Source organism: Montipora capricornis, chromosome 1 (assembly GCF_036669925.1).
Source record: "Montipora capricornis isolate CH-2021 chromosome 1, ASM3666992v2, whole genome shotgun sequence".
In the NCBI taxonomy this organism is placed as follows: domain Eukaryota; kingdom Metazoa; phylum Cnidaria; class Anthozoa; order Scleractinia; family Acroporidae; genus Montipora; species Montipora capricornis.
The window spans coordinates 21,718,980-21,744,901 of record NC_090883.1 but is presented as its reverse complement, the minus strand read 5'-3'; the positions used below and the strand labels follow the sequence as shown (position 1 = coordinate 21,744,901).

Sequence of the window (25,922 nt, the reverse complement as noted above, 5' to 3'; positions counted from 1 at the left end):
ATTTTGGAACAGATCACTGTAACAATTAATGTAAACTGTTATCATCTGTCAGCAGTCCGGTCTAGCGTCGTTAAACTGATTGAACTTTTGTCACTTCTGAGTAGTGATTGACTAACGATCATACATGATTATGTTGGGTGGTCGCTTACCAGAAACAGAAAACAAAAGAATATGTCAAATTTCTGGCCTAAAAAGTGGTCGCGGTCGCTTTAGAAATTTGAGTGGTGGTCGCTTACGAGAGAGCTCTGGGAACAGTATTTAACTGAGAGACAAAACGGTTGTTTACGAAGTGGTCGCTTACGGGAGGTGGTCGCTTACGAGAAGTGGTCGCTATGAGAGAGTTGACTGTATTTGGTTTACATGAAAAAAATTGTCTATGCCTATGAATCTCAGCAGTCTGATCTTTTCAAGTACACAAGGAGATGTGTTCATACACATGTATTTTATCTCATGAGCAAAAAGTAAGCGCTTTCATCGCTAAGTGAATTCCAGATATATGTCTGGGGCCGGTTGCTCGAAGGCTGGTTAGCACTGACCGTTGGTTAAGAGGTATCATAACCTATACGTTTCCATGGTATTTAACGCTGGTTAGCGCTAACCATACTTCGAGCAACCCGGGCCTGGCCGCCATGCATATTGGTGTACAACGCTGGTGCACCAACATGGCGGCTCCATACGAATATTCTCATCCTTTTTCAGCTAAATTAAAACTCTATAAAGTTGCGTGAAACGCTTCGACAAATAATTCAGAAACGATGTACCGCACAGACCTGTGAATTCACGAGGTGATTTATGAATTTGTCTCCTCCAATATCCCAAGTTAAATTAGCTTATTTCATTAAACGGTTTCGATTTTATTTTTTTGTTGCGCGACCATTGAAAAATGCAATAAGAAATCGAACGAAACGTTACCAGTGTTCTTTGCCGAACTATTTCTCTCGACGATGAAATAAATGTATTTAGTATATACTAAAACAATGGATAGCGTTGAAGGCGCGCTCTGAATGGTTCCTCAAACTCCGAATACACCTTTGCTATTCACCCGAGCAACTCATCTCTTTCCCGGGAGTGTACCGCTGGATGGGGTAGCATTTTCACGACTGGATTGACTGTAATGGCGTTGCATTTCAACAGAGTTCCCGACAGAGTTACCAGAATGGGATCGCAAATTGTCGGGATTTTGGGAGGGAAGAAAATTCTGGCTGGTGGGATTTAAAAATGGAAAGATTTGCGGTAAAAAAAAGTTGTTAAAGAAAGAACTGTAGCGCTGTCGATTTGATATTTACTAGTCGCATTACATTCCGTTTTGAAATTACAATTAAAAGGCTATATGTAAGGTTTATGCATAAACAGAAATTGACTAAGTTGGGGTCGCAAAAATTGCATTTATCCAAAAGTGACTAAGAGGGGGTCTATAATTGGCAATAAAATAGACTATAAGGGGAAGGGGTTCTGAGAGGCCAGCGGCACATACCCAGTGAAAATTGACCCAAGTACCCCCCCACCCCCACCGGGAACTTTTTGTGCCATATTATCTCACTGTTTATACCAAAACAATTATTCACGTCAGCGGTGGCTTGTGATGGATATTCACCGAGCCGCCAAGCAGCGAGGTAAATATCCACCACCAGCTATGCACATGCATTGGTGTCCTGTCAGGTCACGCATCACTTTTAAGATTTTACTCCCAACCTATAACATTACGAACGGACAATCGTCTAGCTATTGTTATTGCGCATACGTTCTGCGCATCTCCAGATACTCGGGTTTCCTATCGCCTATGCTTACTAATACAGGGATATTTTTGCGCGGTTTAAAACTATCCGGGGAAAGTAGATCTTCGTAAGTACTCTTGGTATTCAAAAAAAAATTGGGGGTATCCATGCATTTTTGAGAGATAATTAAGTCTCAATTTGATAAAGAACGCAATACATTGCTTTGTATTTTACAGCTTTTTACAAATATTATTCATGAATTATCTTTGAAAAATGCGTGGTTACCCCCAATTTTCTTTTTGGATTTTAATAACACTTGTTAAGATCTACATTTCCTGCATAATCACACACCGGGGCAAAAATATCTTTAATTAGTAGGCACCATCCTTAAAGTGCTGGCTGACCGGCTCCCAACTTTGTGGCTTCATAGCTCAGTTGTTAGAGCATTGCATCGGCATCTCAGAGGTCATGGGTTTGAATCCCTTTGAAGCCGTCTGAATTCTTTAGGTGTCTTCTGTAACAGACATTTGATTAAAATTGTCCAGATAAGTCCGAGGATCACTTCTCCTTGCTCCTCGAGAAAATTTGCCGTATCGGCCGCCACCTAAAAAGACCTATAAAGGATCTTGTTGGCGGGTGGCGACGTTGTCAAGTTCAGCAGGAATTAAGCGCAAACCAGTGAAATTGTCTCCTTTAAACACTAGCATTCGGTCGGGTAAAAACGCTTCAATTATTTTGCCGAATAAGAGAATAACAGAAGTCACTCGTAGCAACCGCTACCTTTGTCACTGAGGACCTCTGAAGTAAGTGAAAAACTCCCTGGTCATCACGCAACGCTCCTCCCCACGAAAGGCCGCCAGCTTTGAACACACTCAAACAATTCGAAGGTGACCGTTAGTAAGCCGTTTACTAACGTGGATGCCCTTTTTCGAAAGAAAATTAAATGGTGCTGTGGAATTATTTTGTCATCAGCTTTCATGACACTTTTGCCAGAAATCAAAAAGCATTTTTGATTTTGTCATTCTGCTGTCACTTCGAAAGCCTCTTGAGTGTGCTCTTCAGCCACAAACATGGCTAGCATGAAGCCTCAGGCAGTCATGACCGGAACAAACAAGGACGCCTAAGTGACCACCCATCCCATGATCAACCCCACCCACCACGTCCACCCCACTTCTGGGACAAGCATTATGCGACTACTCAACTGACCCTCCCGAGGTATCTCACGTTAATATGAAAGTTCATACGCTTGCGGCAAATTTATTATACGACAGTGCAAGACAATGCAAGGACCCCATTTCAGTAACAAATAAGAGTACTTCCACAAGATAAATCTGGATAATGAGTCAAAACACCTTTAATAGTGACGCTAAAATGAGGCACTGTTGTTCAACGATTTAAGTTTAAATATGTATAGAAAATGGCAAAGGCTCCTCTTGCCTTTATCGTCCACTGAGTCGGCTAAAAAGATGTTTTCAAATAATGGATTGATATTTATCGTTCTAAAAATCCTCTTGCTGTGAAGCAAGGGACATTCCCAGGTTTGAAAAGCCAGGGTCATCCGAGATCACCACTCTGTGTTTACCCAAACCCTGATGGTGATGTTAAATAGCATCTGTAAGACGCGTGTTTGGGAGTAACGGAAAAGGGCAGGCTACTGCGTGTCCTAAAACCATGAATTTGAGTAATTCCTCGTCAGTCTCAGCGGGCAGGCAAAAAGTAAGATTACAAGAAGTTAAAACGAAATTCGAAATTTGGCTAACAGAAAATACATAATTATGCCTGATATCTGTCGTTACCTTGCAAACGCTTATTACGTAATCTTCCAAGTCACTCGTTTAGCCTGCAGCACATCTGACAACCTGCGCAATAAACTGTGGCTGCCAAATCACATTATTTTTCATGTCTCCTGTTCCAACGATCTCATAACCCAACCACCCTTACCGAGTTTCCGTTTTCTTCCGCAGTCTATGACAAAATCCGGGATGTAGTATTCCCTCTAATGAGATGACCAATCACGTATGGCAAGAATAATATATACAAAAGAATCTCATGTGTTGCGTTTTCCGTCAAAGAATCGAATATAATCTTCCTGACACTGTGTTCGGGCTTTTTTTTTTTTTTTTTTGCAGTGACTCTCGTCTTGAATTGGTGGTTTGCGGCCTTACACTTCAAGACAACTGAATGCATTCCATTCGGGGCTCGCTTGGGATGAACATGCGCAATTATGGACAGCAACCGTAACCTCCTGAAGGAAAACCATTAACCACTTCTTGAAGTCTTGTCCGAGGCATTTGAACTCTTATCCAGGTCGAAATACTAACAAATAAAGTAAAACTGCATATAAGAACAAGAAGGACTCGTGTAAAGCTCTGTGGAAACGCGGGAAACAATATACAACGTTGCTGACACAACTTAGGAAGAGTTTTTTGGCCGACACCAGTCTCAACTACGTTGGAAATTATTAATATCAAAGTAACTGAAGTGAAAAGTTTTTCGTTACGAAACAATATCACCTAGCTCGTTAGCTTCAGTCTTGCTGACTAGCTGAACCGTAAAAATTCCGCTACGGTGATTCTCCAATGTCTAAATCAGTCGACTCCATAAATATAAAGGTAATTTTAACGGTTTCAAAAGTCTTATAAGAAACGATTTAGAAATACATGAAACAAGAAATATAAGTGATAGAAACCGACGTTTCGGTGCATCTTGCGCCATTATCAAGGTTACATAAAGATAAAATGCGGTTTGTGAAAAGGCTAAGTTGAAACAAATTTGCATAAAAGAGTGCCATGAATACTTTAGCACGAAGAGAATCCGACTGTACATTCGATGCTGGTTTAAGATATTGAATACACAGCATTTCATTAACAAGGCAGTCAAATTTGTTCCTGCATTTCTTGATTACATTGAAGCGTGCTAAGAAATTGTTCGGAACAGCAGTGTTCTGTTCTTTGCAATAATGCCTGTAAATAGATGACGCCTTTTGACGGTGTCCCTCAACGCGCGTGTGAAGGTGGCCCTTTGTGTACCCGACATAACCTGCATCGCTCAGGTCAAACTTGAATAAATAAACAACGCATTGCTGGGTTACGATGTTAGGCTTGGGCTCACGCAAGCTTAGATCGTGTTTAAGCTTGCGGCTAGTAAACACGGGTTGAATGGTCTTTTGCACCTTGCTGCTAAGATCCCTAAGTTGTCGTTTGACAGACACTGCAGAATCCTGATCTTTCACTTGTTAAAATGACCCCGTAAATCACACGACGACCAGGCTAACGGCGATGTTTCTTGTTTTCAACAACACGAACTGGGGCGATAAAAATAGTTGGCCATTCGTAATACGGTATTCGAGATTCAAAACAATAACAAACGATTGCGTTGCATCTAGGGTGAAAATAGGCCTTTTCAGGACGGTGCCTACTATTGTTATTGCGCATTACGTTCTGCGCATCTCGAGATACTCGGGTTTCCTATTGGTGATGCTTACTAATACAGTGATATTTTTGCGCGGTTTAAAACTATCCAGAGAAAGTAGATCTTAATTAGTACTCTTGGTATCCACAAAGAAAATTGGGGGTAACCTTGCATTTTTGAGAGATAATTAAGCATCATTTTGAGAAAGAACGACATACATCGCTTTGTATTTTGAAGCTTTTTACAAATCTTATTCATCAATTATCTTTGAAAAATGCGTGGTTACCCCCAATTTTCTTTTTGGATTTCAATAACAATTGGTACGATCTACATTTCCTGCATAGACATAAACCGGGGCAAAAATACCTTTGAATTAGTACGCACCGTCCTTAACATAAACAAAATATTTAAAAAAGAAATGAAAGTGCTCTTACCTGCGCGCGGTCCGTTGGCCCATTTTGACTACTGTCTAAAGAGACCATCGTCAGGGGTGTTAAATGAGTGGTCTTCATCAAGTCCACTCGCGCGCCACCTAACGCTGCCATTGGATCGCTAAAGGTCAAAAAACCGGGATAAGGAAGCGACAGTGAATGGGCCGAGAATGGTTGACTGGGAACGGAAGTAGGTAACAGCTTTGAGGCCTGCACTGCCTGAGTCCCTAACTGTTGCTTGTCGTGCGTGAAAGCCGAGTTCTGCCGATGAAGATCTTCCTGTTGTTTTATTAGTTGAAGAAGAACGTGCTGTTGACTGGCCGTTTGTTGTGGCTGTGAGAACGACTGCGTCGAAAATGTCTGGCTTACGGGCGATGGTTGAGGGAGTATAATCTTTTGCTGCGTCTGAAATCGTGATTGGAGTTGTTGACTAGCTTTCGAAGTTGTAAGCGCTGTCGGAACAATAATCTGCTGTACTTGGTTTACTTGTGTCGGCTTCTGCTGTTGTTGTTTTTCTTTCTCTTGCTGATTGACGAGCGTTGATTGCGGAAGCGCGGTTTTCCCTATCTGCTGCTGCGGCGGCTGCAGAATCACGCCGCTTATCTTCGGCGACTGTTTAGGTGAAGCAGCAGATGGCAAAGACGGCAAAATGCCCTGAGCTGCTGATAGACTCGCCTCTGAGCGTTTGACTGGCAGATCTTTTGTCTTGTTTGCCTTCGCTTCTGTTCCGTTCCCTGTCGTCCTCTCATCTGCAACAAAATCAAACCCTGATTGTTATGGTAATTTCAGCAAAAATGCGACGGGAACACTAAATGCGCGCGCACCCCAAATTAAGAGTCGAAAGTATGATTATCCCATTTTAGTATAAATACACAGGTGATTATACAAAATCGCGCGCTCTCATTGGCCCGCTATCTCGGATTATCAGCCGATAATCACCTCGACGGACAAAATGGCTGCCAGTAGTCGTTTTGCCACTGTAAGTTCAAGATGATTTCCCGTTGAAAGGTTTTTTTTCCTCTTTTTTGAAATAATCACCTGTGTATTTATACTAAAACAATTATTCGCCGAAGGCGAAGTGATTATCGGTGAATATTCACCTCGACTTCGTCTCGGTGAATATTCACCGATAATCACTTCGCCTTCGGCGAATAATTGTTAAACAACAGGACATTCATCAAACGCCATTAGACTCAATGTAGGTTACAGTTGTCCACAATGGGGAACGAGTAGAGCGTTTTACCATAACAAAAACAAACAAACAAAACTAAAATCAGAAATAATCAAGGATTAGTGAGGTGTACAAACGGGAATCGCTGTTTTCCCTTGGGCAAGCCGTGCACTATCAAATGACATCGAAGCCACGTATGCCAGCCAAGATGGCGTCCAGACGCTGAAATCGTATGGCATCACGATCGTTAACCGAGGGGCATCACGTCAAACGCAGCAATTACTCTAAACACGGGCAAACGATACGATTAACCGGATTAGTTTTAATCACCATCACTAATACGCACAGTACTAACAATGGTAAAAATGATCCTCGCATCTAACTAGACAATTTAAGCAATTGTCACTTTAAAGACAACTGAAAAATCTGGCTTAGGGCGCTTGCCTTGAGACACGTTCTGACTACTCGTTGAATTTGTTCCAGATACCACCATGTTACATGATACCGCCAGAAAATTTCACTCCGGTACGAAATCCTGCAACAGTGTCATGTAAACGAGGAGCAACCAATCGTATGAACGAGACTTCTGGAAGGACTGGAACGGGTAGCGCATGCGTGAATTTCGTCAATCCAAAGTGGCATGTATTTGTCAAGGTCAAGTGTGCCTTCATGCAAACACGATATGAAATAAAGCGGGCATCACGAAATCCCGATACGAAATCAAGTACTCTTAGTAGTCATCCAGGTACGGAACTAGTTTCTCAAGTAAACAGCCCCATACAGTAGACGTGATCCGTTGAAGTTGCCTGAATTCTTCACCCTCGCTTCAAATATAACTTTCTTTCATGTACAGTGAAAATTGCCTGATTCTTGATAAATAATTAGGGAGGGTTTCATTTAAAGATCACAAAAGTAAAAAAGATAGTCAAACAAAACAGAGACAGAGAGGATTGACATGAGCGAATCACAAAGGAAAGCAAATACATGTGCGGAGCTTGGCGCGGGAAAGACAAAGGAAACAATTTGCTTACGTCTTAGACTTTGCTGAGAATATGATGTGAGATTCTTAGAGAAATTTGTTTAAGCGCTACGCTATTCATTCGAGCAAAGTTAATCGAGGGACTGGTTATGAAACCCCAGCCTGCAAAGCAAGAGTGTTTTACGAAGATTTATCGGCCGACATTTTGAATAAAGACTGTCAGAGGACTGGGAGAAGTAAAAAAAATTGCACTCACGGAGAAGAGGACAGTATGAAATGGTGGTGGGGGGGGGGGGGGGGGGGGTTGGGAAGCGCAGAGAACCCTAACCTTACCCTTTCTCCTCCTGTCCGCCACTTCTCCGCCCCTCGTCCCAATCCCCTACCGGCTGTGTGCTTTCAAAATGGTGGCCCATTACGAACGTTGGACCTTCAACAAGCGTCAGCCTGCCAAAAAAGGCCCGCTTTGCACGCTACAACGGTCACGGCTAAAACAGCCAACAAAAACACGAAACAAAGAAACTTGCTGAGTTTCATAACCATCTCGATAGATTAACTATGATTTGACGCATTCGGAAAGACAATATACATGTAGATTGTTATTAGTATGTCCTCTGCTTAAGAAGAAATTAAAATAGATCAACATCGGTCCAATTCAAAATTCATTACCTCCGGAAAGAGTTGCTTGCTTCGCATTTGCGCTAATAGGGACTTTACTCTCGCCGATCGAAGGGACTTTGGTCTCTGTACCACTTGGAGAGATCTCCGTCTTTGCGGACCCGTTTGCGCTGGCACTGACGGAGCCTCGAGGTCCATCACTGATCTGGGTCGTCCTCGTGTCAGCCGTTAACGTTCCCTGAGTTGAGACTGTTGTAATGCTTGAGGCATTCGGAGTAGTTTGTTTCGTGACACAAGGTGATGTAGTAGAGTTGGTGTTCGTACAGGACATGGGTGTGGCTAATCGGACGTTGACTTGGAGTAACTGGTTTTTCCGTGTCGTCAAAGTAGCGAGTCGCTCCTCGAGTCGAGCGTTGTCGGCTTTTAGCTGGTGAAGACTGTTCATCAGCGAAGCAACTATAGAGAAAACGAATAAAACCCTGTGCAACACTCTCTCGAACAGCACTGTTGAGTAACCCCCAAGTTTATAACCACAATGCTTAGAACTTGAGGGTATCCCTTCTTTACCTCAAACTTCGAATAACTCTTAAAATGTTCACGCCGCCTTCAACCTAAAACCTCCATTCACGAGGACGAGTTTAAAAAAATGTAGTGAAACGGTCAGGCTGGAAAGCCTCAAGGAGGCATTTTACTTCGTACGGGATTGCCTTTCTGCCTTGCGTTCTCAACGTCAAAACTTCTCCACTTCATATGTTTTTATTTTGTTTATTTGTGGCGAGCGTTAGCAGCAAAGATTCCAACACTTTGTCCAATGCAAGATAAGAAGCGTACGCTTTAAAGGACGTTCGCGCCCATTGCTACTGCGCATTTGTTCGCGCATGTCACGCACACGTCATGCATCGCAGACCACGAAGGTAAACACGATGCTAAAGGTGCAACCATTTTCCACAAGAATGGAACGTGAAAGCATGTGGCATTATGGGATAGCTCTGGACCCAGGTCTTCTGCGAATAGACAATCCCTTTGAGAACTTCGCAGCGATTTTACTCTCTTGAATGCTAGATGAGCCCCTTTTTTTCTGTAGATCACTTCTTTTCCTGATTTTGTCCATTTTAACAAAAAACAAAAAAAATCTGTACGTGAGAAGTTACAAATATTTCGCCTTTTATGCTCTCGTGCGACCGAAGTTTTCTTTCTTAGACTAATATGTATCGTTTTTCAAGGTCTATTTCACCTCAGAAAAGGACATCAGCTGCAATAGTTTGTTTAGTTATATTAGTTATGTTAAATTGAGTACGTTTACCTGATCTAAAGTTCGCTAATGTAGCTTTTTTATTGCTGACAGTTGTAAGCTAAGATCGTTTAAAAATAACGCAAGCTTCTAAAAGTGCACCTCATGATCTCGAAAACGAGCACGGTGACCCCCCATTTTTTTTTGCCTTTTTGGCCAATTTAGATCATTACCTTTCTGCATGGCAAGTTTTAAAAAAATCTGTACGTGGGAACGTTTTGGGCGCGAACGTCCTTAAATGAAACAGAAAGGTCATAATGTAGCAATACTGTACCATCGTACTGTGACGCCTGTTGCATTAGAAACTGGGCTCCCTGTTCCCACTGATACTCCAGCAGCTCTTCCAAGCTGGTCGGCAATTGCCTGCAGAATGAAATAACCATAGAAGCACCAGAACTTGTCAGCACATTACAAGCAATTTTCTAATATGGACATGGACTAGACTACTTGACAAAGAAAAACGTGTGAGGTTATTGAAAATTATCAAAAGAGAGGAAAGCTGATACCTTCATCGGCGTAGACTTAAGGCCTGGCGAAACGCTCGCAACATTTCAACGCAACATCCTGCAACATTGTTGCATGATGTTGCGACATTTGTTGAAAGGGCTGGCAAAACGCATGCAACATTTGCGACATTCTCAACGCAGCATGTCGATGTTTATATGCCCCAAGCCCCTAACGCGCAAGAAACGGACCTAGCGCGCATGCCCTAGTGCAACAATGTTGCGTGAACGTGGCCAAAATGAGTACAACATCATGCAAAATCCAAATATTGCACGAAAAATTTGCCCGTTTTCAAATTTGATCCAACATGTTGCAACATATCGCAAACCAAAAGTACGCAACATGTTGTGCCCAACAATGTTGCGAGCGTTTGGCCAGGCCTTAATGGGTTATTTACATGAGACCGGGACGAAATCAGACCGGTATGAACTTGTACCTGAATGGAATTCTTGCAGCCGTTTACATGAAACCGGGATGAAATGGTATGTTTTGTCTAAAAAATATATGGGCTGACCGAAAAGCATACAGGCTTGTAATTTCTGGACCCGAACTCCTACCGGTACGAGAATTTCTCGTCTTGGTCCAGCAACCGAGACTAATTCAGACCGGTCTGTCCGGTCTCATGTCAACGCACAAAAAGGAATGTATGGAGGCCGATACGAACTCGTGCCGGTCTGAGGGTAATTTGAAATGACGTTTACTCTTTGAACGATCAAAATGACACCCTATGTTTTCACTGAATGGCCTCTTAGGGTAGTCAATCGAATAGCAAGAAAACAGAACTTTGTTTTGTTTTCAGAGCACCCCCTCTTAGCGAAGGAAACTTTTTAGGGGGTCACTTGGTCTTTTTTCATACCAAGTTCGACCGAGGGAGTATTTATTTTGGGACTACTTTCGAAACAGTTGGCTTGCGTATTGTTGTTGTTTACCGTATATTTATTACTTTTTGACACTAGCCTCGAAAGCTCGCTTACCCTTTTCATTCAAAATAGGAAAACAATTAGCAGGTCCTACCAGAAAAATTCCAAAGAACATTTTACTCACAACTAACTGTGAGAATCGTAGGGCCAATTCAGTCTTTCTGGAACGATTTTTACCGACGTTTTTAGTTGCGTGCCCCTGAAAAGAGTTCACGCAACATGATACAAGTGGGAGGGTTTTCATTTGAGGCCGGACGCCGGACGTTTCGTCCGGTTGTTAACCATTTCACGTCCTGGTGCGGGTTGTTCGAAGCATGGTTAGCGTTAACCAGCGTTAAATACCATGGAAACCTATAGGTTTTGACACCTCTTAACCAACGGTTAAGCAAACCAGACTTCGAGCAACCGGCCCCTGTACTTTGACGCTATATAAATTTGTCAATATTTCGTCTTCATTTTTCCTTCTTCTTTCCGTTTTTTTGGGACTTGGGGTATCTTAGGAAGCCATGGGCTAAAGAAACACAAGACAAGATTTCACGCCACGACGCCTTATTAGGGAGTTTAAGCAAAGACGACAGCTACGGCAACGACAACGCCACAAAGCAAGAATATGATTGGCTACAAAAGGAAAAATACTCCTGCTGCACGTGCAGCACGATTTTCCGTGCATTTTTCCCGTACTCCACAAAACAGAAACGTGAAATCACCAAATTTTAGGTTTTGACGACAACGTGAGCAAGTAACAATGAACCAATCATTTGCTATTTTTACTTTAAAACCGTTCGCACCCATCCAGTTACAGGATAAATCGCCCGTATTGTACAAGGTGAACAAGATGGAATAATCGCGAAATTCTTGCAATAGCGCTAAGTGATATTTTGGAGTGACGTTTCGTTGCCGTTGTACTTGCTTAAACTCCCTATTTTGGTTATGTAACTGAATAATAGACCTGTTGCCATTTCATTCACGCGAGTTTAGTTTTCTTTTTTCCCCATACTTTCAATGATAGTAATTTATAGAGGACCCATGCCTCTTTGGGGGTTCGCTCCCAAGGCACTTGCCATTCAACATAAAATCCATATCGTCAAATCCGCTACTTTGAAAAGCTATCGAAAAATACTCACAATGGCCCTGGGGTAACACTGTTGTTCCTCTGTACATGGCCATTCTCCAACAGTCCTCTGCTCCTTGGCTGCGGGATCATGTAAGGATTGGGACTGGGAGTACGGGGACCATTCCGAGGTACGCTTGTCCCTTGATTGCTGCTGTCGCTAAACAGTGGGCTTTGATTCGACAAATAGGAGGGCGGAGATGTTAATCCTTGGCCATCTTGGGGGAACGTCAGTGGAAATGCAGTATTCAAGGGTGAAGTCACCATGTTGCTTGCTGCAGCTGGCGAACTGTTCTTACGATTGCGATTTGCCGTTGTTGGGCTCTGTTTGGACTTTAACGGTGGTCTGCCAACTTTGCGCTTGGGCTCATCGCTACCTTTAGGAGCAGCTCTCTTCTTGGTAGTCGCAGCAGTCACAGACTGCTTCGGTGCTTCCTTTGGGGTGCTTGATGCGGCCGGCACAGCAACGTCCATTTGTTTCGCTATATCAGCTACAAGAAGATCACTGGTCGGAGGCTGTGGGATTTCTTGCAACTGACTCGCCACAGACAATGGCAACATTTCAGGTCCTAGAACAGTGGACGACGATGGTCTCGGGGAGGTCTCCTTTGCCATCAAACTAGAGCTGCTCGTTTGCACAGGTGCAAGTGGTAAAGGCACAAGCCCAGGCAAGGGAGATTGCCTAAGGCTATCACTCGTAACACTCGCTGCTTTCTGTGACTCTGATGTTGTTACCTTGAAGTCGAGTATCTCCGTTGGGGTTTTTGCGACGGATGGCTTTCTTCCTCTCTGTTTTGGTGTCGACGGTTGATTTGCTAAGTTTGGTGCAGTGATATCGGGCTTAGGTGGCTGTTCAGAGGAGACTGAAGCAGCGCCAGTGGAAAGTCTAGGCTTGGGAATCTTTTTGTCTTTTTCTTTTTCGGTCTTGGCTTTCGATTTGTCTTTTTCTTTTTCTTTTTCTTTTTCCTTCTCTTTTTCCTTTTCTTTCTCTTTTTCCTTTTCTTTCTCTTTTTCTTTTTCCTTTTCTTTCTCTTTTTCTCCTTTCTCCTTTTCTTTGCTTTCCTTATCCTTCTCCTTATCTGGTGCTTTGGTTGTTTTGTCTGGTGGCTTGCTGTTGAAGAGAATTCCCTTCGCCTGTAGTTTAAAAGTGTGGAAAGCACTATATCAAATAGAATGAAACAGCAGTTTCCATGGCCTTGGGTACTCAATTTTGGCGGGGATTCCCATTTCAGCAAGCTCAAAAGCTTGGGGAACGATCCATTTCGACAAAGACTCCATGGTTGTCGTTCCAATCCACAATGAAACATTCAACTCTTTCTGTTGACACCTGGTAATTTGGAAAAATTAATCGGAATGTTCGCCTAAAGGGATTCCGATCCTGGTTTCTGTCATTTCCATAGAGTGCTTTTTGGAAGGTGCAAAGCTCCTTAAAATCACAACATTTACTTCAAAGCGAGATCAACTCTCTTCAAGCTTAGTGTTAAACCTTTGAACAGTCATGCCTAGACAGTCAACCTAACACAGAGAGAGAACGCACTTCGCATGCAAATTTCCATGATCTGTTTCCTGGTAAACATCGTAAAAAACTGAGCTGTCTTTGGATAAAGAATGGTTGACTATCATTACATTAAAGGATGGTTTATTCTAATAACGACTGCCAACAAGCGGCAACAGGTATAATTGAAGATTTAACTAGGGCTAATTTTTATGCCTCTCTTATGCTCTTTGAACTTCAAGAATGTATCACGACACCCAAACAAGAAGATAAGCAGGTTAAAACATAAAAATTAACTGTTAATCTGAACCAGATGACAAAAGGAAAGGAACTTTATTTGAGTGTCTAGACTTTCCAGCACTGGACCACTAATTGGGGACACTGTAAACTGAAATCAACAAATTGCCGCAAATCAAATCAAATGTTGATTTTTGAAGAGAGGGGAAAACTGGAGTACCCCAAGAAAAATCTCTAGGCCAAAAGAAGAGAACCAACAAACGCAACCCACCTATGACGCCGAGCCTGGGAATTGAACCCGTGTAAAACTGGTGGGAAGCAAGTCCTCTCACCACTACACCAGCCCTGCACCCCTGACAAACGAACTTAACGCAATACCTTTTTATTCCAGTGGAACTGACAGTAACCAACATACTTGACAGTCGGCCCTGACTGACCATCATTTTCTTCACACAACAAGCCTGAACTTTGAGCGCTAAAATGTCAAAACGTAATTGCACATATGTATTAAAGTCACAAATCACCCAAGAGATTAAGCGACAACTTTCAGGCAATCAAACTTATTACAAAGTTGTTTCAAGTGACGACGATGACGAGGACAACAACTACATGTATGATGATGATGATGACTGAATTGAGCTTTATACCTGGGATATCACTATTTTATAATTTACCTATATATAGGTAAATAGTTATATCATAGTTATAGTGTTACGTTTAAGGTGTTACTTGAAGAACTGCTGAGCACTTGACATTGACCAAATGCAAAAATGGCCACCAATAATTTTTTTTTCATTTTTATTTTCTCTCTACCACACATAAGTACCAGACAAGTGTATGTTATACAGAAACTGCTAATAGTAGAGAAAGGAAAAAAGTATGGGAAAACTAATTAGATGCCCTTTATAGCCTTAAACATACTTAAGAATGAGAGTAAATAGTTAGAAAAATAAAGAAATAAAATATACATGTAACAGACAGAACACACAAATACCCAAAGACAATGTGAATGAGATACACAATAGTATCAGGAAAGGGAGATTATTATTCTTTTGACTTTGTGTTTAAAATTAGCCTTACTAGCCTCGCTGGCACATGTAAAATTGTGAGAAATTTTGCTGTAAAACAAGGATAAATTATTAATTGGTGGCCATTTCTGCATTTGGTCAGGGTCTATCTAACAAGTAATAGACTAATATTCACTAATAGATTAACAGTTAATATTGATTGATTGATTGACATAAATGTAGACTCACAAAAAATTAACTTTGTTTTCTTGAATGACCCTGATAGCACCATAGATGGTAGTCTATAAGCTCGTTTTTGAAATTTCAGAATTTACAGTAACCCATTGACCCCTAACAGTGACACTTCACAGATTTTACTCTGTCTAACGCCAGACAATTCTACTCGTCAATGACCTTTCTATGTTACGCAAAACAGTGTTGTAAAGAAGGCAGTCTTGGAATTGTTGAAGGTGGTTGAAGCCACCTTGCACGATAGTGTATTCCATAATCTAGAGGCTTTAACAGATTTCGTTATCACATAAAAAAAACTATTACAATGCATACCAAGTGACATGAAAGGCATGCCTACAACCAGTCTTATTACAGTTCATACAAGCTCCATGAGCTGTCTTGCTCTCCCTTCCTCTCTCTTCGCATATGTAGCATGTCTGCAAATAAAGTGCAAGCATGAGATCACTCGTGTTTCCAATTACAGCAAAGACAAGACAAGACAAGAGGCTGACCACAGTAAAAGGCAACCCCAAGGCTCCTTTTTCTTAGCTTCTACAGTAACTCAAGGCATCTACCGTGACTCATTGCAGGCGTGGGCGCCACTCCTAACCCGTTGCATTACAGCAAACAGGGGTAAAAATTGAATGTCTTGCAGTTCAGATGGGATGAGGCACCTAAAAGTTAAGATTTGAACATGCAATTTGTGTCTACGATACAAACGAAATGCAAGCATTGGCATTTGGGTTTAGTTCATTGGTGCATCTCCTCAGCTTTCCTCCATCTTTGTATCAGTTTCCACTTATGCCCAGAAATGTAACAAATTAGATGCACGCCCAATTTTGACATTTTGAGTGTCCCTTTAAGTCTAAGCATTTGCTACAACCTATTTCCAAGAATAAGGTTAAAGTTAGCGTTACATGTATTCTTAGCTGAGGGTAAATGCGGCTCTTAATCCTTATAGAAGGAGCAGCATTTGGTTCGGGAGAAAGGCAAGGGGGCACTTTGTGACACTTACTGAAATCTGTGTGTGTCTAATAGGACACTTTCAAAAACACCATAATATTCTTTCGTTGCCCTCCAAAATTTTGCATAAGCATTGTTTCTATTTTCTCTTGGAACCATTGTAAGTCCCAAGAGAAACTGGAAACAATGCTGCTGTGTTCTTGTTCTTTTGTTGTTATTTCTCATGATTCAAATGCAGCTGGTTTAGGTGACTGCTTTCCTTCAGGTTTAGGCTCCCTAAATTTGATTTTATTTGCCTCTTTAATTTACCAAGCAAACTGCGGAAATTCGAAACTAGAGTAAATGCAAGGTCCCTCAAAAAGAATGTGGTTAAAAAAAGGGGATTGTTTGGGAGATCATGCAGGGTTTTTTGAAATGCTACATGTATGAAAGACGAAATATGGCTAAAATGTTTACAATACCTTACAGAAACGGTCATGTGGTACTGATGCCAAAATGATTGGCTCCATAGTGGTCACATTTCCAAATCGAACTTCAGGAATGTACAATGCGCAGACGACATGAGCCCAGCCTGTAGACAAAAACATTCCTTGCATCACACTATGCTTACAAATGCTTTAAAATCGAGACATGCAGAAAAGGGCTAGAAAATAGATTGTGCAAGTTAACATTTTGACAACCTGACCTGTCCAAAATCTTTCAGAGAAACTGTAGGACTACATGTTTTGTTTCATGGGGAATTATTAAATTATAAATAAATTTTTTTTTGTTATTGACCTACTGTAAGGCTAGAGTTAAGCACAGAGTCAAGGCTCTGGGGTTAATGTTGCATTTTTCTTTGGTGCTTTAATTGCATATTTTATTGAACATCGAATTTGTTCTTTGTCATTGCATAACATTCCAAGGTAATGTAGAGCGGTGCTCAAAATTAAAAAAGAAATCCAGGTTGTCCTTGTTTCAAAAGCCGGCAACTAACCCCATAAAATTTGGTTGCCCTGATAAATGCTTGGTTCCCCATTAGGAAAGCCCCCACGATGTAAGCTGTGTTGAGATGCAATCACATGGTGTCGGAGCTAGGTATCCCATATTTCCAAGTGTGCACCTGTGGCTTTTTGGGTGTTACCCCAACAGCAACTCATTAAGTAATTAATAGATCGCTGGAAGCGCACAAAACTTTGATTGACATTTTGGAAGAATTCATTTACTGGTAAGTGAAATAGGGTTAAGTTTCAGTTCAGTAAATAGCATGTTTTTGAAAGGATGCGAGTCAGCCAGTAACCAGTTTCAATTGTTTAAGTTAACCAGTTTTCTGTTTCAAGAGTTTGTAGTTTACAACTGCTAATTTCGAGCACTGCTTTAGAGCCTATCATTGGTCCTTCAGTCTATTTTTTTGCTAGCAAATTTTGTCATTGTTGGCCTCCTTCCATCTCAGGAGACGATGGCTGCACTAGTTGCTGCACCTCCTGGAGTGGCTATGTAGGCCGATGCAGGTGTGGCAGTCTTTGCGGCACAGGTGGCAGGTGTGGCCTGTTGCTGCCTGATCTGTGGAGCTTGACTTACGGGTGGCTCTCTTCTTCTTCCCGTAGTCAGTGTGATCTTGCTCAGCTTGTTTTGCTCTGCACTGTGCAGCGGACCTCCAGGCGTCTCAAGATTTTGCGAGATTTTCCAAGACTGGGCGTCGATTACTGCACTCTTCATGACTTTGAAGCGCAGTCTGGGCAGCCTCCTGACCTGGAGCCTTCGGAAAGTTCTGTGTAGAGCAAGTAAATAGTCTGTGGGGATTCCACCATCATCCAAACAGCGAATGTGGCCTAGCCAGCAGAGACAACGCTGAGTCAGGAGGGTGATGATGGAGGATAGCCGAGCGCACTCAAGCACGTTGGTGTTTGGGATCTTGTCCTGTCATCTTATGCCGAGTATGCATCTGAGGCCGCGGAGGTGGAAACCATTCAGTCTCTTCTCATGGGCAGCATATGTCGTCCAGGTTTCACTTGAATAGAGGGGAATGTGCTCACGACACAGGCTCTGTACACCTGCATCTTGGTGTTCTCCATCAGGTTGTTGTTGGACCACACCCTCTTGTGGAGCTTGGACATGACTGCTGAGGCCTTCGTGATTCTCGCGTTGATCTCTGGCTCAAGGGAGAGGTTTGAGCTGATCGTGGACCCCAGGTTTTTGAACCTGTCAACCGTGTTGAGTTTATGAACTTGTCCCTATGTGGATGCTTGGGGGGGAGTCAATGTTAAGGCTCAACTAAATGAATCTGACACAAATTATAATAGGAACAAATTAATCTGTGCTAATCTGACAGTTTTCTTTGTTGTTAAGATGTTAAATGAATATGAAGTAGTATTCGAATATGATATTGGTGATATTGATTTCAAATTTGTGGCAAGTTCGCTGGTGGCAAGATAACTAGTTACCTGTGCACAGTGTTGTATCATCAGCATAATACCGTATTTACCCGTGTATAAGTCGACCTTTTAAAGCCTCAAAAGAAGCTCCAAAAATCGCCCTCGACTTATACACAGGTTAAAGATTTAGAGCCAAGTTCCAGCTAAATAATTTATTCAAGATTAACACAATAATGTTGTCTTGGGCATAACGAACTCAGTGGGCAAAGACTTCAAAATGAATTACAAAAAGCAATTCCAGTTGAAATGAAAAAGGATTTGTACAAAAATGTTGAAGATACTCACTAGCACAAATATGAAATAGACACTGAAAATTGTTTATCAAAGGTGGAAAGCTCAAAAAGGCATTTCTGTTTCTTCAAATAAAACACAATCGTTTAATTGCTTAGTAACCTGGCGCAATACCTCACGTTTGCATTTGTTTGCGTGCAAGCATAGTCACTCGCGTTGCCTGAAAATGCTGGGGGTAATGATTGTTTTTTACTCTTTATACAAACCTGGCTGATTTACATGCTTTGCAAAGTTCATAGTGTTTGGTTTATGAGTTTTTTGTTTTGTTTGTCATGTGCGATATTATAAATCAAGGACCAATTAAACCTTGCACATTTTGCATCGTTTTTGAAGTCATTTTCAAAGATTGATTCCTGCTTCTGTGATGTTGTGCTTATCCTCTAAACCCATTTCTCCTTGAGCAACAAAACAGATTAGTTTAAGGTTTACATGTTCGGTTTTCTGAGAACTTTTTCGAAACTCAAGGACAAAATGCCTGCATATACAACAACTGCTTCACCACAAAACTATTAAGCGATTGAGGCCCTGATTTTTTTGTGTATCGACAGTTCCACAAAATGGAAGAATACAATATTAGTATCCCACAAAAATTTTGACAAAGAATTAAGGAATTGCTTTTTTTGCCATCAAAAATGGGGGATCGACTTATGCACACGTAAATATGGTACTAAACTTGGTATCATGATATAGATTATACAGATAACATTTTATCTGATGTCACTTACCTCCAGTATCAGTTCTCTTCAGGGCACCTTCCTTGTGTGGGCAAAGTTCACATTTCTAAAAGATCAAATTCATGGTAACAAGTTGAAGTGTATTGACATCAAACCATTTTATTTTGTTAAAAATTAGAATGTACTCCAACAATACATGCACGAACTTTAACTAACTCAAAGCAAAATCATTTTCCCCAAAATTTTTGTCACACATTTACTCTTATTTTACCCTACATTGCATGTGTCTTGAACCTCCCAATACCGTATTTATCCGTGTATAAGTCGACCTTTACGGCCTCAAAAGAAGCTCCAAAAATCGCCCTCGACTTATACACGGGTCAAAGATTTAGAGCCAAGTTCCAGCTAAATAATTTTATTCGAAATTAACATAATAATGTTGTCTTGGGCTCAACAAACACAGTATCAGAAAAAAGACTTCAAAATTAATGTAAGCAATTCCAGTTGAAATGAAAAAGGATTTGCCCAACTCTAAATGTTGAAGATACTCACTAGCACAAATATGAAATAGACACCGGAAATTTTTGTTTACCAAAGGCAGAAAGCTCAAAAAGACATTTCTGTTTCTTCAAATACAACATGATTGTTCAGCTGCTTAGTAGCCTACCGCAATATCTCGTGTTTGCGTGCAAGCATCGTCACTCGCGTTGCCTGCAAATGCTGGTTGGTAATGATTGTTTGTTATTCTTTATACAAACCTGGCTGATTTAAATGATTTTGCAAACTCTGTAGTGTTTGGTTTATGAGATTTTTGTTTTGTTTGTCATGTGAGATATTATAAATCAAGGACCAATTAAACCTTGCACACATTGTGACACCCACATTGCAGAGAATTTCTTTTTTCTGACATCTTGATTTCAACAACAACTTTAAGAGTTCAACTGGGCCTGGAAAGTTACAAATCTTTCAATAAAAATAATTAATATACTCACCATCTATTTTATCTTGCTCTAGGTGCTAAATTGCAGAAAATGCACCCAAGACATGTCATTTTTTTTCAAATTGTCCTAGGGAGCATGCCCCCTAAGGGATGGGCCTTGATTAGTCCAATTAAAATTAGTGGATGCCAACTTCTCAAATCCTGGGTAAGGCCTGCCCAGGAGTGGGTTAGGGTTAGTACTCCAAGGCTGTTGCCTAACAGGAGCCCGGTAGCCTGGGGCTCCCAAAGAATAGCTCTGGGCTCCTTAATTTTTCACAGCAACACCTTTCACTTCATATGTTGGGCTCCTAAGTTCTCAGCGTTTAGCTCTGAGGGCCCCTTTAAAATTTTCTTAGGCAGCAGCCTTGTACTCATCAATGAGGGGCGATTTAAGAGTCAATGGATTAAGTTCATACAACAGTCATCTCCAGGGGCTTCATTAAGGGCCAGGAACCAGGAAAACTGGCCAGCAGGCTGTGGACATGACTTTGCCAGTGGCTGCTTTCAACATCACAGCAGACTGTTTTTTCATAACAAGATCAATTTTAAAAAATACACTTTTGTTCTTTTTTTAGATCTGCCTTCTGTTATCAAAATGTCACAATTTCATACGCTGCCTTCAATTTCTCAAACCACATTCAACTCAGAACGAATCACCCTACTATAAGGCATTGCAAAAAGAATTGCAATCCATCGAAGACCACCTGAAATGTTCCAATGTTAGGTGTTTTGCAATGGCGGCTCAGACAAGATCGCGGTACATCGCCAGTTATTTTTCTTCGCAAGGCGAATTGCCTCTGGCTGAGAAAAGTGCACTTTTTTGTGTCATGTTAACGAACTAATTTTCTGGTGGATACTGGTATCAAGTCATTAAATTGTCTGAAAATGGCTTGATTTTTCTGTGGTTGAAGAATGTTGCTTTGGGCTTCAGAACGCAGGAAACACATCTCTGCAACTTAAGAATTTCACAATTTTCTGGGGTAGCATGCCCCAAGACCCCCCTAGGAGGGAAGGCCCTAAAGGGCCTTCTGAATGCTTTGCCTGGGTGTTAAACCCATAATTATGTCCAACTGCCTCAAACCTTATTGAAACCCCTGCATCTCTTGTGTAATCCAAAGAAATAAAAACAAGAGTCTCAAGTTGTGCATAAATTACCACAAATGTACACCATGCACCTAGGCAAGTTTATTACTATCACGCAACAATAATTGTCACCAACAGGACATTGGTCTTCCATCCCATTTGAATGTTGAAACAAAATCCGCTTATAGTTTGAATGTGGTTGTTTCCCATTTACCAAAAAAATCCGGAAATTTCGGTTGGAATGTAAATGGTAAGCCTATTTTGGTCTACCCAAACGGAAAATGTCTGGAGAAAACAGGATTTGTTGAAAGGTAGTCCAAAATCCCCAAACAGAATTTCCAAACGGAAAACGTGTTTACCATTTGCATACCCCCATGATTTTGCCTCCCTCCAGACTCTCTTGGTAAACTTGAACGAACTTAAATGGTACACGCCGATACCAACTAAATTTCCCATTCAGGAGTTTTGCTTACCATTTGAACAAACCTGGTACCAACCGGTTTCTGTTTGTAAATGGTAAACAACCTGTCACAACCTTTTTAGCTCTACTGTATGTGTATTACGCTTTGACCTATGTCAGCGTGTATGTTATTGTTCTAAAATCAGCCTAATGCGTTGATAGTTAACAAGTTCTTCGTTCACTGTGATTTGCTTGTACATTTGCATTTTGCAAACTTATAAACTGTCAGCAAATGAACCATCACAATCATGTTTTTCGCTTCATGCTAAACAAATTAAAGTTTTCCCATCATCAGATTGCAGTCTTGAGTGTTTGCTAACACTTTATTTGCAAGTCCTGATTTGCATCTTTAAGGCCTGTTGAAAGTTTGGCTTTGCCAAATACTGGGGACTTTGCCAGAAAAAATGTCCCTGGGGCAGGGGAAAGTCAAGAACTTTGAAATACTCAGTTATCGATGTTTCCACATGATACCCCCCACATCAGCCCGGGGTCCGGAGCGATTGCAGAATACCAGGTCCACTTTGAATGGCACAAATCTCCTGCTCCTGCGGTCCCGCAGTGCCCAAACAAAATTATGCAACTAAATTAGGTGAACAACTGCTACTGCAGTGCCGAAGTGTCGTAGTCAATGAAAAATGAAGTCTGAGTTAGTTTAAAGACTGCAACCGCAATGCCGTAGTGCCGTAGTAATACACATGTAGGACAATGAAGCCTGAGTGAGTCAAGGGCAAGAAAATCTCGTGAAAAGTGTAGTTAAGGATGGTGCCTATTAATTCAAAGGTATTTTTGCCCCGGTTTATGATTGTGCAGGAAATGTAGATCTTAACAAGCGCTATTGAAATCCAAAAAGAAAATTTGGGGTAACCACCTATGTTTTCAAAGATAATTGATGGATAATATTTGTAAAAAGCTTTAAAATACAAAGCAATGTATGGCATTCTTTCTTAAATTGAAGCTTAGTTATCTCTCAAAAATGCATGGTTACCCCATATTTTCTTTTTGGATACCAATGGTACCTACCAAGGTCTACTTTCTACGGATAGTTTTCAACGGCGCAAAAATATCCCCGTATTTGTAAGCATCACCGAAAGGAAAACCCAAGTATCTCGAGATGCGCAGAACATATCCGCGATGACAATAGTAGGCACCGTCCTTAACCGAACCAGAAAATGAAAGCTAAAATTTTACGAGACTGCTTAGGCCTAATCACTGAAACGAGTGCTTAGGCTTAATCAGTAAACGAGTGCTTTCTTCTTCACACGATCTGGTGAAAAATGTAGTGGACTGAACTGCAAAATGAAAGTTAAAATTTTACAAGAGTGCTTAGGCCTAATCACTGAAACGAGCGCTTAGGCTTAATCAGTAAATGAGTGCTTTCTTCTTCACACAGCATTGCAACAAGACTGACTATCATTTCAACGAGTGACGACTAAGGGGCTGTAGGACTGTGCATGTGGGTGCAGCATTACAACACGACTGCAGCACTGCGGGAGCAGTTTTTTAAGTTCGATATTTTGTGGGCCGGGTTTTCTGCAATCTAGCCCGGGATCCCTTCCCCGGGAGCCGATGACGCTATGAATCCCCAGTCAGGGAGTCACGCTACGTTATGTAAACATAAAATTCGTGACATTTTTTCCCTTCCTACCGTCCGATAACTCAAAAAGTAACTATTGATCGAAACGTCCACTGAAAAAAATTTACTCGGCATCATATTTTGTGTTAAAATTAATCTTACCAGAAAAATATCTACTCACCACTCGTGCGATCCTCTCCTGCGATTCACATTTTCGACAAAACCATGGTCCCTTCGGCACTTGTACTATCCCATAGCAAGCTAATAATTAAGAAAATACAAGTACTAAACGGATTTCGAGCACACTTTAAAGTTAATCAAAAATGCATGAATAGTACCTTGATGTACAGCAACATTGCACCCGTGCCCATCGCAGTAAACCAACGGGTTTTCGTCCCATCCCCGTTCGTCTGAACAAACACAACAGCCACCTATCATCTCTTTCACCATGCTTAGAAAACCTAGTTCTCTTTTAAGCACCTTGAAAGAGCTACACAGACCCAAATTAGGCGCGATCGGCCAGTAGAAGGACAATGAAATGCGAATCCATCCAAGTTGTTTGCAGAATTTTAAACTAAAATGGACGCGCGATGCTGCTGCACATGTTTGTAGTGCGGCTGCGTCGTGTGAAAATTCGCTGACCATAAATTGAAAGAAAACAACACGCGACACAACACGCGGAACACGCGATGATCTTGCTTTTCACGTGACGTCATCAAGGTTGTGAGCTTCTGATTATACGTGATCACAAAAACATGAAAAATTAATTTTATTTCCATGAATTCTTTATTGGAACTACACTATCCCTTGTATTCCCAATAAAAATTTAACGGGCGTTACAAAAAAAAAATTATTGACTATCTCAGTCAACGAAAGCACAACAGTTTTACAGAGTCAACTCATTAGTGCATCCTGCACTGCCTCAGTAAACCAATGGATGTTGAAAAAATAACGAAACAAAACAAGGGCTGTTTGAATGTAAGAGTCGCCATATATAGTAAATTTGTATCAGGAGCCCATTACCTGCACTTTAACTAAACTGTCTGAGTTGCCAATAGAGGCATATACGTAAGCTTTATCGTTAAAACACAGCATCCATACTTTCACAGTAGCACAGCCACGCGTGGTGATCAAACCACCCCGACTGGAAGGACGTATGGAAATGGAAAGAAGGAAATGATTTCTTGGCTGATTTGGTCTACCGCGCACCGGTGGCTCAGTTGGCTGAGCACCGGGCTGCCATGCGGGAGGTCGTGAGTTCCACTCCGGCCGGACCAACACTCAGGGTCTTTAAATTACTGAGGAGAAAGTGCTGCCTTTGTCAGTTACATCCGCAAATGGAGTTCCCGGTGTTGTGGGTGGGTGGGTGGGTGGATATAGCAGGTCCACATCAGCTGAATAGCTGCCAAAACAAACAAAACAAACAAACAAACATCTCCTACTGAGAGGTAACTGGGAACAACCTGCCTCAAAAGACTCAACAGCTGCCAGCAGCATAACCAGGGCTCCTCTCTGGCATTTCTGCAGCGAAAGACCTTTCTACTTTCTCATCCCATGTCAACGTTCGCCTTGTTATCCTTAGGCCTTACCCAGGATAAGAACGACTTCTGCTTTAAGTGTCGGGATCTTTGAGAGGACATTCCTGACTTTAGATTATGTTGAGAGAGAGACTTTATTTTATGAGGGTAACACGTGGCAGTAACTAACATTACTGATGAACTTGTGGCCCTCTGAAGAAGTGAGTGAGTCGTCTGGATGTCAAGACGATTTGATACATTTTTATATTTTTGTCATATTTCTCGTTTGCTGTAATTTTTTAGCTGTTTTTTCAGTAGTTTTGCATCACCGAATAAAAGACTGGGAAACAGTGCGTACTGTAATGAAAATTTATCAGGAATGATTTTCTCCGGAATTATTGACATCTTGATTGTTTCAACTTCTGGAAGATGAAATTCTATTTTTAGTTTTTGGAGGGAAAAGTGGGGGCACAGCACGGCCCTGGAAGAACAACCAAAAAAAATCGTAAGAGAGAGAGAGAGAGAGAGAAAGAGACAGAGCTGAAAAACGACTGCGCAAGTCACTGATCCGCGGCACGAAACGCAGGCTCAAGGGCGCGCTCATTCAAAAAGACTATTTGTTCGCCGGAAAATGACAGCCGTTGATTAAATCAAAAAAATAAGGTCGCTGTTTGAAAGATAAGGATTTTGTCACAATTTTTGACGAGTTTTGATGTTTTTCCAAAAATTGAAGGGGTGTACAAATTGTGTAAAAATTGTTTTCGCGCGGTAAATGCACCTTTCGTGTGACTATACGGTGAATGGAGGTAACGAGCGCTGCAATGCTTACTTTTTTGACAGTGTTGGCTTT

General features: G+C 41.5%; 1 protein-coding gene across 1 annotated transcript; it reads right to left on the bottom strand.

Annotated features, from left to right (window-relative positions):
- Positions 1-2,959: 2,959 nt before the first annotated feature.
- LOC138025721 (protein AF-10-like) lies at positions 2,960-24,158 on the bottom strand. Its single transcript, XM_068872910.1, has 11 exons — positions 23,894-24,158; positions 23,737-23,816; positions 19,512-19,566; positions 16,543-16,652; positions 15,452-15,555; positions 14,259-14,355; positions 12,162-13,282; positions 9,888-9,976; positions 8,374-8,778; positions 5,561-6,306; positions 2,960-4,031 (listed from the first exon to the last, which is right to left on the bottom strand). Exons 1-11 carry the CDS (start codon positions 24,003-24,005, stop codon positions 3,975-3,977), a joined length of 2,976 nt encoding a protein of 991 aa, XP_068729011.1. The 5' UTR covers positions 24,006-24,158; the 3' UTR covers positions 2,960-3,974.
- Positions 24,159-25,922: the final 1,764 nt, after the last annotated feature.

Bases quoted from the DNA above. Each gene is read 5' to 3' on its own strand.
- LOC138025721 (XM_068872910.1), bottom strand. From the start codon at position 24,005: ATGGTGAAAGAGATGATAGGTGGCTGTTGTGTTTGTTCAGACGAACGG. The intron at 9,977-12,161 runs GTGAGTATTTTT...TTCATTCTGCAG, and splicing joins AGTGTTACCCCAGGGCCATT to GCAATTGCCGACCAGCTTGG. The intron at 4,032-5,560 runs GTAAGAGCACTT...TTTATTTGTTAG, and splicing joins GGCCAACGGACCGCGCGCAG to TATTTCGACCTGGATAAGAG.